At 39.2% G+C, this 18,108-nt stretch overlaps 1 protein-coding gene across 3 annotated transcripts in view; it reads left to right on the top strand.

Moving 5' to 3' along the window:
- The window catches only part of INTS4 (integrator complex subunit 4), a 110,481-nt gene that overhangs the window by 46,228 nt on the left and 46,145 nt on the right, over nt 1–18,108 (top strand). For all 3 annotated transcript variants that reach the window (XM_040630903.1, XM_008707380.2, XM_040630902.1), the window contains exons 6-10: nt 40–90; nt 4,049–4,137; nt 5,152–5,272; nt 11,564–11,635; nt 13,608–13,782. In XM_040630903.1, coding sequence (XP_040486837.1) covers nt 40–90; nt 4,049–4,137; nt 5,152–5,272; nt 11,564–11,635; nt 13,608–13,782 — 508 coding nt within the window. The remainder of the gene's footprint in view (nt 1–39; nt 91–4,048; nt 4,138–5,151; nt 5,273–11,563; nt 11,636–13,607; nt 13,783–18,108) is intronic.

Here is an 18,108-nt window from a genome sequence, read left to right as displayed (position 1 = left end):
TTTTTTCCCAAATACTTAAACTATATTTTTATTATCTAGTTGCAGCTCCATGAAAGAGGACTGAAATTACACCAAACAATTTATAATCAGGTACCTTAAATGATTACTGTCTAGAAGGGGAGGAGGGATAATGAACCTGGGAGAGTAGAATACTAGTTGTCAGAATTTGAAAACATAGAATAGCAACTGACAACATTAATTGGGATGAATGTGAAGTTGTATCCAAAATGCACATTTTAAGAGGATGGAGGATATATAATTGAATAGAATTAATACACGTAAAAGGGGCGCCCGGGTGGCTCAGTCGTTAAGCGTCTGCCTTTGGCTCAGGTCGTGATCCCAGGGTCCTGGGATCGAGCCCCGCATCGGGCTCCCTGCTCAGTGGGAAGCCTGCTTCTCCCTCTCCCACTTCCTCTACTTGTGTTCCCTCTCTCGCTGTCTCTCTCTCTGTCAAACAAATAAATAAAATCTTTAAAAAAACAATACATGTAAAAAAGACTTCGAGGAGGATTTAGGTAGCTTAGTGTGAATACCAGAGTACACAAAGAGAAGTATAGTGTTCAGAATAAGGAAAGTGATGGTCTCCCTGATCTCTGGTTGGGCCAGACAGGAAGTCAGTTCTGGGCACCATACTTGACATACTAGAGTATTTCTGGAGAAGCATGACCAAGACCTTGGGATAGAAAGGCACAATCAAATTGTAGCATCACTAGGAGAAGCTGAGTGACTGCCTAATGAAAAAGCCTTACAAGGTGGTATTTCTCTTGTAGAATAATTGAATGAATCTAGAGACAGGCAGTCTAAATCCATGTCAGAAACCAGATTTTGCACCAAGAATGGTTTTATCTTTCAAAGGAAGATGGTAGTTAGTTAAATCCCCATGACTGATGTGTAAACCAAGTTTATTCTTTTAGAAAATGAAATAGAATGAGCTCAGAATGGTTATGTTGGTGTGACCAGCACCTTCTCTCCCTATAGGAAAACTCTGTGGGAAGCCAAATAATTAAAGGAAACTTAGAGAGTGGGAACTCAGAAGTTAGTTAGATGATTTAGATATTTAATGGCATAAGACCATGTCAGTTAACAAGGCAAGCAATGATGAGGTCCTCAAGGGAGTGAGGGTGGAATGTTGGAGTGTTTGAGATAGAAGGTTGAGGGGCACCTGGGTGGCTCAGTCGTTAAGCGTCTGCCTTCGGCTCAGGGCGTGATCCCAGCGTTCTGGGATTGAGCCCCACATCAGGCTCCTCCGATGGGAGCCTGCTTCTTCGTCTCCCACTCCCCCTGCTTGTGTTCCCTTTCTCGCTGGCTGTCTCTCTCTCTCTCTCTGTCAAATAAATAAATAAAATCTTTAAAAAAAAAAAAGAGAAGGTTGAATTAAGTACCATAATTAAGTAGATACCGGTTTTGGTTATGTTAGTTTGAAGGGTTGGTGGGACACCCATGAGGAAAATTCCAGGCTGTGGATAGTTGTGAAGGTCTGGAATTCAGAAGAGAGCAGAGCTAGAGGTGGATAATTGAAACTATCCTCATCTAGGGGCATGTGGATACTGAGGGTAAGTAAGAAGATTGACAGACCAAGCATGGAAGCCATGGGTAAGGTCCAACATTTAAGAGGTAGACAGAAGAAAGGAGCTGAGGAGCAGCCAGTTGGAGGAGGAGGAAAAATATATTCCAGAAAAGGCAGAAGGGGGTTCTCATAGTCAATTGTCAAATGCTGATAAGAGGTCCGGTAGAATAGGACTGAAGTGTACCCACTGGACCTAGCAACAAGGTAGCTGTTAGTGAGTTTGAGGAGAACAATATTAGTAAGAGTGTTGGGGGTGGGAGCCAGATTAGGGTCAATTGAGGTGAGGCGGGTCAATTGAGGTGAGGCAGTTCAATAGTGATTATTGACTATACTTAAAAAAAATTTGGCTAGGTGCACCTGGCTGGCACAGTTGGAGGAGCATATCCCCCATGTTGGGGATAGAGATTACGTAAATAAATAAGTAAATAAATAAACAAACTTAAAAAAAAAAACTGGCTATAATAGGATGGCAGGATGGAAGATGGTAGAAAGGGAGGGCTTTTTGTATTTTATTATTATTATTATTATTATTATTATTATTATTATTATTATTATTATTATTATTTAAAGATTTTATTTATCTATTAGAGAGAGAGAGTACACAAGCAGGGGGAGCGGGAGAGGGAGAAGCAGGCTCCTTCGATCTCGGGACCCTGGGATTATGGCCTGAGTCAAAGGCAAACGCTTAACTGACTGAGCCACCCAGGCACCTTATTTTATTTTATTTTTTTAAAGATTTTATCCATTGTATTTTAAAGATAGCTGCTACCTATGTTTATGTGTTGAAGGGAGAGCCAGTGTTTGGGGAAAAGTTGATGATAGAAAGAGACAAAGGGGGATAAATGGTGGAGTAAGTTCCTTGAGGCAGAAAATGAGATTCGTGAGCTGATTCATCCAACAAATATTAATGAGCACCTAATGCTAGTTGTACAACACTGAGCTTGTTGGATAGGATCCATGCCCTTCACATTCTCTTGGGTGAGACAGGCGATAACAAATAAACACAATAATCATGGCATGTGAGTAGTGCAGTAAATAAATAGGGGGCTATAATAGAGGATCACAAATAGGACCTATTTTGGAAGGACCTGTGTGAGGAGATGACGGGATCCATAGTAAAAGTAGAAGAATTAGGAATTAGGATACTTTTTTCTCAGACGTTGAGGAAACAGGAATGGGAGAATACAGGTATAAATGAATTTATAAATTATGGAATAGTTGGGAGAATTTGTGCTTGAGAAATTTGATTTTTCTTCGATAAACACGTAGCCTTATGGCTGGAAGTGGGATGGGGCCCAGTGGGGGAGGTAAGACAAGCTGCCTTGGGTAATGGAAGTGGAAAGCAGGGGTGTAAAAGATTTCAGAGTAGGGCCAATAAAGTTCCAGCTCATGAGCCACCAGTCCCCTAGAGAGTGCAGTCTTTGCTAGTGCTCTGCTGCCCTTGTGAGCAATACAGAAAGTGTTGGGTTTTTGGAGCAGCTGTAGCAGAAGTCTTGAGGGGGTTGTAAACGGTGCTGTTGGAACTGAAGTAATGGAAGGCTATGGAGCAAGGAGAAGGTGGCTCATTTGGAGAAAAAGGGTGGGATTAAAGAAGTGGTTCTCAACCAGGGTGATTTTACTCTTTGGGAGCAATCAGAAGTGTGGAGCTATTTTGGCTTTTGCAACTGCTGGGTAAGAGGGCAGGGGTGTGGTGCTATTATGGTCTAGTGGGTACAGGCCAGGGATCCTGCTAAATACGTTAACCACGTAGAGGACAGCCCTCACAACAAAGAATTGTACAGTTCACAATGTCAGTAGAGCCGAGGTTGAGAAACCCTGGTTAAACGGATAGGTAGGTTAAGTGGGACTGAAGAGCAAATGTGATGGATTAATTCATGGAAATGGAAGAGCTGGTGGAGTAACATGTTATGATGAGAGCATGGAATATAGGGTTTTCAAATTCTAGAAATGGAGTACTTCTGGGTGTTAGTGAAGTCTAGGGTGTTGCCATGTAGGTGAAGTAAGGATACTCCATTTCAGACTAAAGGAAAGCAGAAAAATCTGGCCTCTTTTGGAAGCCTAGCATTAAAATTATACATTTATTTAGAGTACTTGAGTTTTCAGACTGTCAGTCAGAAATTCGTGCTTTGATTTTACAGAAAGGGAAAAATACCTTATTTGGTGTTTGAGCCTGTGAGAGCAGCACTATGGGCTCCCAGCAGACTTTGCTAGGATCGATGCTGTTCTAGATGGCTTTTGTGCTGTCCATCAATCTGTGGTTCTGCCTTCTGACATGGGGTGGGAGTCAGAACACAGAACATAGCTAGAGTAGCTCACAGAGGCCAAGAATTCTTTTTTGGGCAAAGGTTCAAGAAGCTGAAACTACCCACAAGTATTTTGATTGGCATCCTTATCCAGCCACCCTGTCTTCATTTTGAAAATAGTTTGAACATCACCTGGGAGGACACAGAACTGACAGACTTTTGGAATCTTTGTTTGCAGGCCTGTAAGTTGCTGTCTGATGACTATGAACAAGTGCGCAGCGCTGCAGTCCAACTTATCTGGGTTGTCAGTCAGCTCTATCCCGAAAGGTCAGTGTGGGTGTAAGCCAGCTTTTGTTCACTGCTAAGCCATTCTTCTCCCAGCATGCAAAAAGCCCTCCTCCAGAAAAGGAATGTTGGTTAGATTTTTAGAAAGCATTGTGGAATAGGGAGAAAGTACAGATCCTGATAATCAGGGTGCTTGGTCCTTGTTTTTCAGCTCTGCCATGAACTTTCTGTGTACCCTGGGAAAGATACTTCCTCTCCGGGTCCCAACCTCCTCATCTGTAAATGAAGAGATTGGATTGTCTTTCTCAAGTGCTATGTAGCACCCCCCCTTCACCCTTTTTTTTAATCTTTAAAATTATTTGGGGCCCATTTCAATAAATACAAATGCCAGATAAAGATACTAGGTGAGTTTGAGAATAATGATCCCTTATGTAGTGTTTTCCTCATTAAAAATGATTTCATAGTAATTAAATCATTCTCACAATGATTCTTTGAAGTAGACAAATATTATTTTATTTTATAGAAGTGCTCCTTGTATAAGAAAAAGAAGTGGTTTTTTTCCTCTTCATTAAAGTGCCTGCTAAAATTGGCAAACCAGAATGAGTTAATAACCTAAAAATTCCCCCCAAAAAAGAAAAAGAAAAAAGAAAAGACTAACTGGAAATTGCCTCTTCTAGGATCAGATTTGCAAGTATGTTTTATATTGATTTATTCTATGGTTTACTATATTGAAAGCAATGCAATTATAGGAGAGAATAAACTTAAAGATATAAAATGTTCTGTGGTAGCTAGTTTTTGGTATCATTGTAAATATTTGAACCTTTTGGTGGGCTAAACACTTGAATTTGCAGTGTAACTAACGTGTTGTTTCATACTCCCAGAGTGATTTCTTCACTTTGAAATGTATTCCATCACTCTTGGATTTGAGTTCCTCAGTTGTCATTTTGTGTGTGTGTGTGTGTGTGTGTGTCCGTGCCAGTTTTCCTTGGTCAGTCTCAGTTTATTGAACTTGCAGCTTTAGGCTGATGTTTTGTCATTTGTGGTTTTTTCTTTTAGCATTGTCCCAATTCCTTCTTCTAATGAAGAAATTCGGTTAGTTGATGATGCATTTGGAAAAATTTGTCACATGGTCAGTGATGGTTCCTGGGTGGTTCGAGTTCAAGCTGCAAAGCTATTGGTAAGTTATACTTTCTTTAGTGAACATGTTGCCTGTTACGCTTGTACAAATACTTTGAGAACTACAGGTAGGGACAGGTATAATTCACTTTTAGAAACCTTAGTATTTCTGAAAATAAAAAGAAATGGCCCCCTTTCCTACGGAGAAGCAGTCTTTTAGAACTAGAAGGAATTTTAAAGAGAAGCCTGTTTAACCTTGTTAGCATATGAGACAGCCAAAGGCCTGAAGAAAAAGGAAAATAATAGTAAAAATAATTGCTTTGTATTTATATGTATGTATTTTATACATATGTGTATGTATTTATAAAAATGTATATAAGTGTCACAGCAAGAAAGTCTAAGATTCTTTTTGGATACTTCCCTTTTGAGGGCCTCCAGCTCTGCCAGTCTTAGTAAGATTGTTGGCTAAATACTTTGAACCTAACTGTATGGACGCAGATCCAGTGATAGCCCCACTCCTAAGACCAGTATTTATAGGGTAACTGCTGAAACTTGTTTGAAGCATTTTCATGGAATAATAGGAATTTGGATGGTTTCAGTATTACCTGCTTATAGAGCGTTTTGATTGTCTGCAAGAAAATAGAGTTAAACAAGCCAGTCGTTACTGAGTTTAGTTTTGAATTCACTTTTTTGGAGGGGAAAGATTTTATTTATTTATTTGTGAGAGAAAGCATGTGTGCGCGTGCACGTGCGCGCGTGTGCACGAGGAGGGGTAGCCTCAGGCAGAGGGAGAAGCAGGCTTCTTGCTGAGCAAGGAGTCCGATGCGGGACTCGATCCTGAGCCGAAGGCAGACGTTTAACCGACTGAGCCACCCAGGCATCCCTGAATTCACATTTTATTTTTTTTTAAAGATTTTATTTATTTATTTGACAGAGAGAGAGAGAGACAGCCAGTGAGAGAGGGAACACAAGCAGGGGGAGTGGGAGAGGAAGAAGCAGGCTCCCAGCAGAGCAGGGAGCCCGATGCGGGGCTCGATCCCAGGACCCCGGAATCACGCCCTGAGCTGAAGGCAGATGCTTAACGACTGAGCCACCCAGGCACCCCTGAATTCACATTTTAAAGCTTTGTTTTGGTTGGTGAATATTTTAAAATCGAGAACAATTCAGTTCATCAAATTCTTTCGTTCAGGTTTTATTGAGCATCTGTAGTGTGCTGTATGTGTGAGGGGTGTTTTAGAGGGATAATTCAGTGATACATCTGCATCTGAGTTGGCAGTTTAGAAGAGTAATCCTTAAGGCAGGGTCATTCACATTTTTCATTTTCGTACCCCACAGGATCTGAGATTTATCTATGTAAAGCTATATGAATAATGAATTACACTGGTGAATTGAAAGGGTTTTCGCTTAGATGACTCTATCTTGAGTCAGGCACTTTATGTTTTAAATTCAATGATTTTAGATCCAAATAGCTCCAAATTACATAGGTAATTATGTTTGTACTTAAAAATAACTAACAATCTAATCTTACTGATAATAATCATTGTTACTATTGATAGAGTCCTTAGCCTACTAAACTAGGCACTTCTGATCATATGCACATATTTATACATATATACCCTCATAAACACTCAGTTTTTGCAGATAATTTTGAATTCTTTTAAACTCTTAGAGGTAGGTGTTCTGGTATTCATTTTGTAAGTAACAAAATAAGGTTTAGAAAAGAGATGTAACTTATCAGAGGCTACACAGATAGTAAATGACAATTCATGATTTAAAACCCATGTGGATTCTCTTCCTAGTGGTGGTCCAGTTACACATTGAGAACTGTGCTTGTACAGTTAATACCCTGCTGATTTCCTGGTTCCTCTGTGTAAGCAAAGAGGTAAACTCCCCCACTCCAACACTTGAGTAGACAAAGCTGTCATCAGGTAAATTGCATATAGTTTTCAGACCATATGTTCATCAAGTCAGCAAACACTGAGCATATAGTGTCTGTCTTCAAAAGAGTTGATAGTCTCTGGTAAGCTGACGTAAGCAATCAGTTAATTACAATGCCTGGTACTCCTAGGAAAGAGCACCTAACATAGCGAAAGAAGGCTTCGTGGAGGAGGCGATTTCTTTTCTTTCTTAAATTTTTTTTTTTTTAACCTTTCTCTACTACTTTTTTTTAAAATTACTAACATATAATGTATTTATTGTTTCAGGGGTACAGGTCTGTGATTCATCAGTCTTACACAATACACAGCGCTCACCACAACACATACCCTCCCCAGTGTCCATCCCCCAGCCACCGCATCCCTCCCATGGCCCTCCATCCCAGCAACCCTCAGTATGTTTCCTGAGATTAAGAGTTCCTTATGGTTTGTCTCCCTCTCTGCTTTCATCTTGTGAGGAGATGATTCCTAAACTGATTTTTGAAGGATGAATATAAGTTAGCAGGTAAATAAGTAGGGAAGGAGAAAATATAAGCAGAGATGCGGAAGGAGTACGATTATCATGCATGCTAATATTATACTAAACTACAATATCATACTGAAGTACGAGCAGTTAATACTTTTTGGTTTGGGGGTGAATAATGTTAAACGTGGGGAATGTGCAAGAAGATAAAGCTCAAGAGGAAAGCAGAAGCCAGGTTCTTCAAGAACTTAAATGATAAGGCTTTAAATTTAAGTCCATCTTGTGCAAAAAAATCAATAGTCTCCATTCTCCTTGACTTCTAGCAGGATGAAAAATTTCAGATGTAGGCTATTTCAGAAAATTCAAAACCGTGTGAAAGGTTGGTTTTCAGTTATGCTGTAACTGAGGCAAAAAAAGTTGATTGCGAAGTATGCAGCGCCATGGGACAATTTAGGATACAGCATTACTGTGAAATTAATCATGGTAATTGGTGTTCTATCTAGAATATAGTCCTTAGTTCAGTGATTTCTTCTTAAGATGTTTAATTTCTCCTATTCAGTAAGGGTTAAACCTTTTTTATAAGACTCCAGAAGTGTTTGACCTTAAAAGTGATAATATTTACAGATAGATTGTAGGTTGTTATGTCTGTAGTCATAAGGGCTAGTCTTTCCCAGGGCAAATGTGGATGGCTTAGTCAGTGTCAGTTTTCTTTTCTTTTTTTTTTTTTTTTTAAAGATTTTATTTATTTATTCGACAGGATAGAGACAGCCAGCGAGAGAGGGAACACAAGCAGGGGGAGTGGGAGAGGAAGAAGCAGGCTCATAGCGGAGGAGCCTGATGTGGGGCTCGATCCCATAACGCCGGGATCACGCCCTGAGCCGAAGGCAGACGCTTAACCGCTGTGCCACCCAGGTGCCCCCAGTGTCAGTTTTCTGTCTCACATGGTAGTTCCGTTTTTGGGGTGGAGGGTAGCATTTACTTTATCACCTAATTGGGTAGAAGCTAGAGGCTGGTGCATAGACTTAAGTTATTATTGAGCAGCTATAATTGAGCAGTTTTTGCTTTGAAAGGTTTGACACACTTGTTTGTTAAATATCATGGTTTTCTTAGTGTTACAAATACAGGTTGTTAAGTAGTAGTAATTGGAGAGAGCTTATCGGAATGTATTTGTCTTGGTTAAAGTAGACAAGACTGTAGATGTTTTTCTGATTGGTGAGCTGGACTTTATAATAAATTCATCTTTTTGGTCCGCATCTACTCCTCTAGCACTTTCATGAACGATACCATCGTTTACCCAGTTGTAAACCCAGAGGCATTTGGGAATTCTTTCTGTGTCCCATATCCAGTAAGTCATCAACTCTTAGCAATTCTACCTTCTTGACATCTCTTGAATCTCTCCCTTCTCTGTTTCCACTGGGTGTGTACTAGTTTAGGTCTCAACGTTTTTCAAGTGGATTATTATGTTACAGGGCTGTTGGTAATTGTGGACTGAAATGGAAAGCTTCACATATTCTCAGATAACAGGAAATTTGTTGCAAATAATGATATGTAATTTTTTGAGGCTGGAATTTGGATAGTACCCCCTCTTTGCTACTGTGTTGGGAGAGAGCTCAGCTAAAGGCACTAGAGAGGGGCCAGTGAGACTAGGGATTTAGAGTAGTTCACTGTGAAGTCATTAAAACTTCATTCTTGGGGCACCTGGCTGGCTCAGTCAGTAGAGCACGTGGCTCTTGTCCTCAGGGTTGTGAGTTCAAGCCCCACGCTGGGCATAGAGCTTACTTAAAAAACAAAACAAAACAGAGGCACCTGGGTGGTTCAGTCAGTTAAACATCTGCCTTCAACTCAGGTCATGATCCCAGGGTCCTGGGATCGAGCCCCACATCAGGCTCCTTGTTCAGAAGGGAGCCTGCTTCTCCCTCTCCCTCTGCTTGCTGCTCCCCCTGCTTGTGCGCTCTCTCTCTCAAATAAATAAATATAATCTTAAAAAAAAAAAAACAACAAAAAGAAGCTTAATTCTTTATTAGAAAAAAAAAAGTGCCCCCTAAAAAGCTAACTGTTAATGCTGGTGGTAAAACTAAAGAGAAAGTTGAGGAGGGCTTAAAAATTTAGAGTTCTTACTCACAAAGTTGATGTTCGAATTAAAAACATGAATGTTAGATTTGATATTGGCTCAGATCTGTGTAACAAAGAAAGCCATCAACTGTACCACGTAGAAATAAGAAACAGTATATTTGAAACTACTTACGTGAAGATGGTACAACAATTGCTCTCCTGGAGTGTAGGAGAGGTGTTAACTTGGGTGAGGGTATTTCCATAGAACATGTAAGTTTCTGTGGAAAATGTGATTGGAGAAGTCTGATCCTCTGTAAGCATTTCCATATTTGCTAACTTAGGAATTAGAGAAAGTTGCCAGTATATTCTTGAAGAATGTCTAGGACCTGTTCTAATAGCCTGCCAACCTGTTTCTCTGCTTCATTCTTATTCCTTCTGGTTCATTAGTCACATTGCTGCTAAGATGATGTTCATGAGGTGTAAATCTGTGTTTCTTCCTTATTTGTAATGAGCAAGTTACCAAATCTCTCAGCCTCAATTTCTCATCTAAAAAATGAGGATAATTTGGAGTGCCTTGCTGGCTCAATTGGTAGAGCATGTGACTCTTGATCTCGGGGTTGTGAGTTTGAGCCCCACGTTGGGCGGAGAGATTACCTAAAAAAAAAAATTAAAAAATAAGGATAATTTCCATTCCTCAATGGGATTTTTTAGAAATAACTGTTTTAAATATAAGTAAAATATTTTATACACTCTTTTTTTTTTTTTTTAAGATTTTATTTATTTATTCGACAGAGATAGAGACAGCCAGCGAGAGAGGGAACACAAGCAGGGGGAGTGGGAGAGGAAGAAGCAGGCTCATAGCGGAGGAGCCTGATGTGGGGCTCGATCCCAGAACCCTGGGATCACGCCCTGAGCCGAAGGCAGACGCTTAACCACTGTGCCACCCAGGCGCCCCAATATTTTATACACTCTTGAGCTCATTATTGAGAAAAGATTATCTGGTTATTCAGAATTAGGGCAAACTCCTTCCATAACAAACATGATAAAGAGTCATGACAAAGGCCCTTTATGATCTGATCCCTAACCATCCTGCTTCATTTTTGGCACCCCTATCCTGTGTCCCATTCCTAGAACCACTTGATGTTTCCCGCATGGCATTCTCTCTTTATGCGTTTGCACTTATGATTACCAATTCCCCTGCCTCCACCCTACACTGCTTGTTCTCTGAGTTTCCCATACTACCCTTTAGTAGCATTTTGTACCATAACACAGTTATCTATTTTACTTGTCAGTTTCCCTCACTAGTCTGTGAGATCGTTGAGTGTGGAATTGATGTCTTTTGTATTGCTGTTCCTGGTGACCGTAGGCATATTATTGAGTGGTTGCTAAAGAAATATCTGTTTTATTAAATGAGTGACCGAATAAACAAATGAATGGAAAGACTGGAATGAAAAGGAATGCAGAGACTGTGGAGAGTAGAGGTTGAGGCAAGGGATTCTGGAACCTGGGTTTAAAGCCCAGCTCTGTAAATTATATTCTTTGTGACTTTGAATGAGTTACTTAACCTTTTAGTGCCTTCTTTTCTTTTTTCTTTTTTTTATTTTAACTTTCTTTTCTTTTTTCCCCCATATATAAAATGGAACTAATAATAGAATTTACTTCATAGGGGAACTAAATTAGTTAATATGTGTATAAACAGTGTATGAGACATAGTAAGCTCTCTTTAGCTTATAGCTGTTGCTGCTAATGTTTTTATTATTTTGGTGGTGATTCAGAACTCAGCATCTTTACTGTCAAGAAATGATATCTTTATGCACTTAAATTTCCTCCAAACTTTGAATTTTGAGATGATATTCAGGCCTTTAAAGTTGTTTAATTTGCTCTGGATTCTTTGTTTTTACAGGGCTCAATGGAACAAGTCAGTTCTCATTTCTTGGAGCAGACACTTGACAAGAAGCTCATGTCCGATCTTAGGGTAACTTGAATTCTTTGTTGTTCAGACTGGGTTTCTGTAACCAATATCAGCTATCTGCCAAGCTGTGTTTATTTACTTTTGCAGCCCATCTATTTGTTAATTTAAATGTTGGGTGACTAGATTACACTTCAGTTTAAAATCTTAGTAACTTGAACCAAATTACAGGTTACTTCATTAAATTTTAAATTATTTTAATGAAATACTTAGCACAGGTTGTGTTTTATAAAGAAGAGGTAAGATTAACTTTCTATTTGTTAGAAACTACAAAGATCTAATCTTATTTTGTGAGACTGTATGACTGACATGTTAGGACTCCTTTTCTCCTACAGCAGTCTCCATGGAAAGAATGAGTAAATTCTTTCTCTGAACAGTAACAAAGTGCCTCTTATGGAATGCCTTTAAGCCTTGACCGTGTTCTGTGATGTAACTGTCAGGACTAAATATGAGTCAATATTGTCATTATCTTAATCTTTAAATTATAAAAGTGAAAATAAACAGTTCAGACTCTTTGATAAATAGAAGGAAAGGGAAATGATTTACCCATATTCCCACTTCTCTAAGACAATGACTCCTGTCATTTTGGTATATTACTCCCCAGCTCTTATGCGTGTTTTAAACATTGAATCATTGTATTCAGATAATTTTGTAGTCTACTTTTTATGTTTATCACTAAATCATATGCTTTTTTTCATAATAGTCAACTTTATACGTTGCATTTTTATGATTGTATAATATCTTAAGTAGATATGACATAATTTTTTAGCCCTATCTTATATATTTAGAGTGTCCTATTTTTTCACCATTATAAATTACGTGAGGAATATCATCTTCATGCGTATTAGATCTTTTCTTCTTTTAAGTCATTCCATAAGATAAATTCTTAGGAGTGGTTGAGGAGTTTCTGTCTGCTTAATGAAACATTGCCTTATGGATTTCCTGAAGGGTGTTGCCTTCATTTGTGGTTGGTAATTAAGTGTTCTTTGTGTATAGTGGAGTGGAAATGTAAAAAAACAGCATGCTCATGGTGAATGGTGAAGGATGGGTAATGCAGGGGTTTCTAAGATACATCACAGGGTACAAACTGTACTATTGGGTCTGACCCACATCCTTCTAGGCTTAGGTGCTGTATTTCATCAGTGCCTTTGAGATACCAGCCATAAGGATGTGGACTCACACCAGGAAGGTTCATAAGAGGCTGATCTGTAAAGCAGAATGGCAGTTTATTCATGATGAGAACCATAACTGTTGGTTGGACTGGATATTTCCTTGGCTGACTAGTGTATTCCCTCTAAGGCAATCACTGTAGAAACTGAATTTACCAGAAGGTTGGATGGTGACTGGAGTGTTGCTCAGATAGAGCACAGTGTTACCAAGTTCAGACTGACTTCTGTTGGGACTAAACCTCTTTTCTAGGGCCAGTTTATTATCTACCCAGGATGGTGCTAGAGGGACACTGCTATTATTTATCCCTCTGGTTCTCCTTTCCTGTGTTGCAATGGCAAACATAACCACTTGTCCGATCGGCACACTCTTTTGCTATCTTTTTTTTTTTTTTTAAAGATTTTATTTATTTATTTGACAGAGATAGAGACAGCCAGCTAGAGAGGGAACACAAGCAGGGGGAGTGGGAGAGGAAGAAGCAGGCTCATAGCGGAGGAGCCTGATGTGGGGCTCGATCCCATAACGCCGGGATCACGCCCTGAGCCGAAGGCAGACGCTTAACAACTGCGCCACCCAGGCGCCCCTCTTTTGCTATCTTTAGTAAGATTATTATCTGCTGTGACAGACTGTGCACCTTGGTCTTTCTTTACGTTGAATTTGCATTTCTTTGCTCTGATCGGTTGAGTACTTTTTTTTGAAAATGTAACTGTCAGAGAGCAGTCTTATTTCCTACTTTCCCATGTTCTCAGAATAAATCTTACCATTCCCTCATGAACCTCCTGCAAGTGGTAATTGTCATTGTCCTTTACAGAGAAAACGCACTGCACATGAACGTGCCAAGGAACTTTATAGCTCAGGGGAGTTTTCCAGTGGCAGAAAATGGGGAGACGATGCTCCCAAGGAAGAAATAGATACGGGAGCTGTGAACTTGATAGAGTCAGGAGCTTGTGGAGCCTTTGTTCATGGATTGGAAGATGAGATGTACGGTAAGTATGACTGTATCATAACAGCGCCCATTTACTGAGTGCCTGCGATGTGTCAGGCATCGTACTAGTTATATACATGTAATGTCTCATTTAGTCTTCACCGTCACGCCGTGAAGTACCTACTGTTACTTAATTTTAAAAACGGAAGATTGAGGCCCAGGTGGTATATTACAGTGGTTAAGAGCATGGACTTTGGGTTCAGTCAGTCGACGTTTCCAGCATTTCTATAAAACAAGGTTAATAACAAGTGTTTCTGAATTGTGAGAATTAAACGAGATTATATGTACACAAAATACTTGGCATAATACGTGACCCATTTATAGTAAGCACTTAATTGGTAGTAAAAATTGATATTATTGATACCATAACAATAACTTGTTATTGGTCACCCAGCTAGTAAGAGACAGAAGCAGCATTTAAACCAGGTATGTGTGACCTCAAAGCCTTTATTATTATGACTAATGAAGATTTTCTTTCACCTTCATTTTTTTAAAAAACTTTATTTATTTATTTTAGAGAGAAAGTGTGCAAGCAGGGGGAGGGACAGGAAGGGAGGGATAGGGAGAGGGAGAGAATCTCAAGCAGACTGCACTGAGCATGGAGTCCAATCCGCGGCTCGGTCTCAAAGCCCTGAGATCATGATCTGAGATGGAATCAAGAGTCTGATGCTCAATAGACTGAGCCACCCAGGCGCCCCTCACTTTCATTTTTGAAAGATACTTTAACTGGAAATTGAATTCTGGTTTAATAGGGTGAGTTTTTGGGGTTTTTTTTTCAGTGTTACAAAGATGTTTCACAGTTTTCCTGTTTGCATTGTTTCTGTTGAGAAGTCTGCTGCCATTTTTTATATTTGTTCTTCTTTATATGATATGTCTTTCTCTAGTTGCTTTTTTTTTTTCAGTTTTAATTCAAGTTTGTTAACTATTATATGATTAGTTTCATTTTAGTGATTCATCAGTTGGGTATAACACCCAGTGCTCATTTACATCAAGTGCCCTCCTAATGCCCATCACCCAGTTACCCCATCCCCCCCCCCATCTCCCCTCCAGCAACCCTGTAGTTCCTGTTCCAGTTCCCTGTAGTTAAGAGTTTCTTATGGTTTACCTCCCTCTCTGGTTTTATCCTATTTTATTTTTCCTTCCTTTCCTGTGTTCATCACTTTTATTTCTTAAAGTCCACATATGAGTGAAATCATATGGTATTTGTCTTCTCTGATTTATTTTGCTTAGCATAATACACTCTAGTTCCATCCATGTTGTTGCAAATGGCAGGATTCCATTCTTTTTTATGGCTGACTAATATTCCATTGTATGCATGTACCACATCTTCTTTATCCATCTCTAGTTGCTTTTAGGATTTTTCTTTTTGTCACTGGTTTAAGCAGTTTAATTGTGGTGTGTCTTGGTGTCATTTCTTCATGTTTCTTATGCTTGAAGTTTGTTGCTTCTTAGATCTGTGGGTTTATAGTTTTCATCAAATTGGAAAATCTTTGGCTGTTATTTCTTCATATATTTTTCTGGTCCCATGTTCCTTTGGTGACTCCAAACATACATATATTAGACTACTGAGGTTGTCCTGGAGCTCACTAGTGCTCCACCCCCCCTTTTTTTAAGAGAAGGAATGGGGGGAGGGGCAAAGGGAGAGGGAGAATCTTAAGCAGGCTCCATGCCCAGCATGGAGCCCAATGTTGGGCTTGATGCCACAACCCTGAGATCATGATCTGAGCCGAAATCAGGAGTCAAAGATGCTTAACTGACTGAGCCATTCAGCTGCCCCACCATCCTGATTTTTTTTCTTGTTTCATTTTGGATAATATTTATTGCTTTGTCTTGGAGTTCACTGATGTTATCTTCTGCCATGTGTATTCTGATTTTAATCCCATCCAGTGTATTTTTCATCTCAGACACTGTAGTTTTCATTCATACAAATTCAATTAGGATTTGGGCTTGTTTAGTATCTCCTATGTATCTGCTTAATCTGCTTGATCTTTCCTTTAACTTTATCAACAGAGAATGCATTTACAATAACTATCCTAAAGTTTTTGTCGAGTAAATCTGTTGTTTTTGTGATTTCTGTGTTGGTTTTGATTGATTTTTCTCCTCATTATGGATATTTTCCTACTTCGGTTTATGCCTAGCAATTTTCGATTGGGTGCCAGCCATTGTGAATTTTACTTTGTTGGGTAATAAACATTGTTATCTTCCTATATTCTTGAGCTTTGCTCTGGGATGCATTTATTTTAGGTCCTATTTTTAAGCTTTGTTAAGGGGAACTGAAGCAGCATTTAGTCTAGGGCTTATTTTACTCCCAATTCAAACAAACTCTTCTGAAGAAACAGTTGTAGACCATTTATGAGCTTTGGAGATTGTTCCCCCTAGCCCTGCTTAGTGGTTCTTTCTCAGACCTTAATATCTTCACAGATCAGAACTCAGCTGATGACTTGAGGAGGACCCTCTGCAGATCTCCAAAGGGCTCTCCATGTAGTACTCTCCTTTTTGGTGCTTTTCCTTATGAACTCCATCCACATTGGCCTTTCCAGACTCCCAGCTCTATCTTCTCAATTCAGGGAGACCTGGAACCTGGAAACGCTTTCCAGATAGTAAACTGGTGTAATTCTAGAGCTTACCTCATTTATTTCCTGCCTCTCAGGGATCACTACCCTTTAATGTCTGATGTCCAGTGTGTTAAATACTGTTGTTTCTGTTTTTTATTTCTGTTTTTAGTTGTTTCAGATAGAAAGATAAATCTTGCAGAAAGAAGCTCTGCAAAGCTCTTGTAATTTCCATAATATGATGCTATATGTCTCACACAAAGAATGTCATTGTTTTGAGATGATTGACTGCAACCTTCTCATTTTCAGTAATTGTAACAGATCAGGAGAGAGAATGTTGCTTGTCCAAATTTTATAGTAAATTTATATCAGAGGATTAGAACTCAGGTCTTTAAAATGCCCGTAAAAAATTACCTCAGAATAGAACTTCTTAGAAGGGCAAGAATTACTTTTGAAAGATAATTTTCTGTTAGAAGATCTAGGAATTGGGTTACTTTATCTAGTTTGCTGTAAGGTTTTTGGTATATGGGTATCTTCCCCACGTTCTTAAAGTTCACTTTATGCCACTCTGCTTTTATGAAAGACCTACATTAGTACCTGTTTTTGTTAACTAAAAGAAATCCAAAGAGGAGTTTCGTTTTTATGAAAAAAGTCATTACCATACTCATGTAAGTCTTTTCTAAAAGTGAGGTGACACAAAGTGAACTTTTGGAAAGCGGGGGATACTCTGCTTTACCTCGTTTATACTCTGCTTTACGTTGTTTCATGGGGGAAACGTGTATACAGAAATTAGTTAAAGCAACCTCTGCTTTTTTCTCTGTGAACTTGATACATGAATTACACTTTAAATGGTATTTCATAATAAGTCCAGTTATTATTAATACCCATTTTATCCTAAGACAAGTAACTGGAACCTATTTTATTTAGTTTCTACTGGCATTTTTGCTCTATTTAATTTTACAGTTGAATTTCATCACTATTAATGTTTATGTGATTTAGTTCTGCGGAAGTTTGTCACTAAGGTTTTTTTTTTTAAGATTTTATTTATTTATTTTAGAGGGAAAGAGAGAGAGAAATGAATGGGGGAGGGGCAGAGGAGGAGGGAGAGGGAGAGAATCTCAAGCAGACACCACAGTGAGCATGGAGCCCAATGTGGGGCTCGATCTCATGACCCTGAGATCATGACCTGAGCCGAAACCAAGAGTCAGATGCTTAACTGTTTGTCACTAAGGTTTAATTAAAAGAGCTTAACTTCGGAAAGCAAATAGAACATAACCAGTATCAGGTATGGCAGCTTTCTAATTTTATCATATTTCTAACGTTCTGGGTGAATTAGGGACACATTGCTGGGAATGAAACGGCGCCGTGGACTTTAGTAGTCCTCTAGTTGTTCCATGTCCTTCTTCTCTTTTGGGCCTTTGTGTGTGTGGTTCCTCTGTAGAAAGGCCTTTTTCCTTTCTTTCGGCTTAGCAACTCCCTTTGGTATTGTTTTAGAGGTCACTTGTTCCAGAAATCTGCCTCTGATCCTCCTGAGTGGGCTCCATACCTCTTCTGCATTTTCTTACACTCCCTGTGCTTTTCAGTGTACCACTCATCACTTTGTAATGCAATTAACTATTCTTGTCTGTAGGCTCTGGGAGGCCATCTCTTTCTGGTTCATCTTTGTGTCTTCGGTACTAAGCACAAAGCTAGTAAGTAGCAAAAGCCAGGATCTGATTGCACATGTTAAGGCACCAGGGGAATTTTTTTTTTTTTTTTTTTTTTTTTTTTTTTTT

This window comes from Ursus maritimus, unplaced genomic scaffold (genome assembly GCF_017311325.1).
Source record: "Ursus maritimus isolate PB19 unplaced genomic scaffold, ASM1731132v1 scaffold_16, whole genome shotgun sequence".
NCBI classification, from domain to species: Eukaryota; Metazoa; Chordata; class Mammalia; order Carnivora; family Ursidae; genus Ursus; species Ursus maritimus.
This window is presented reverse-complemented; position numbering and strand designations above follow the sequence as displayed.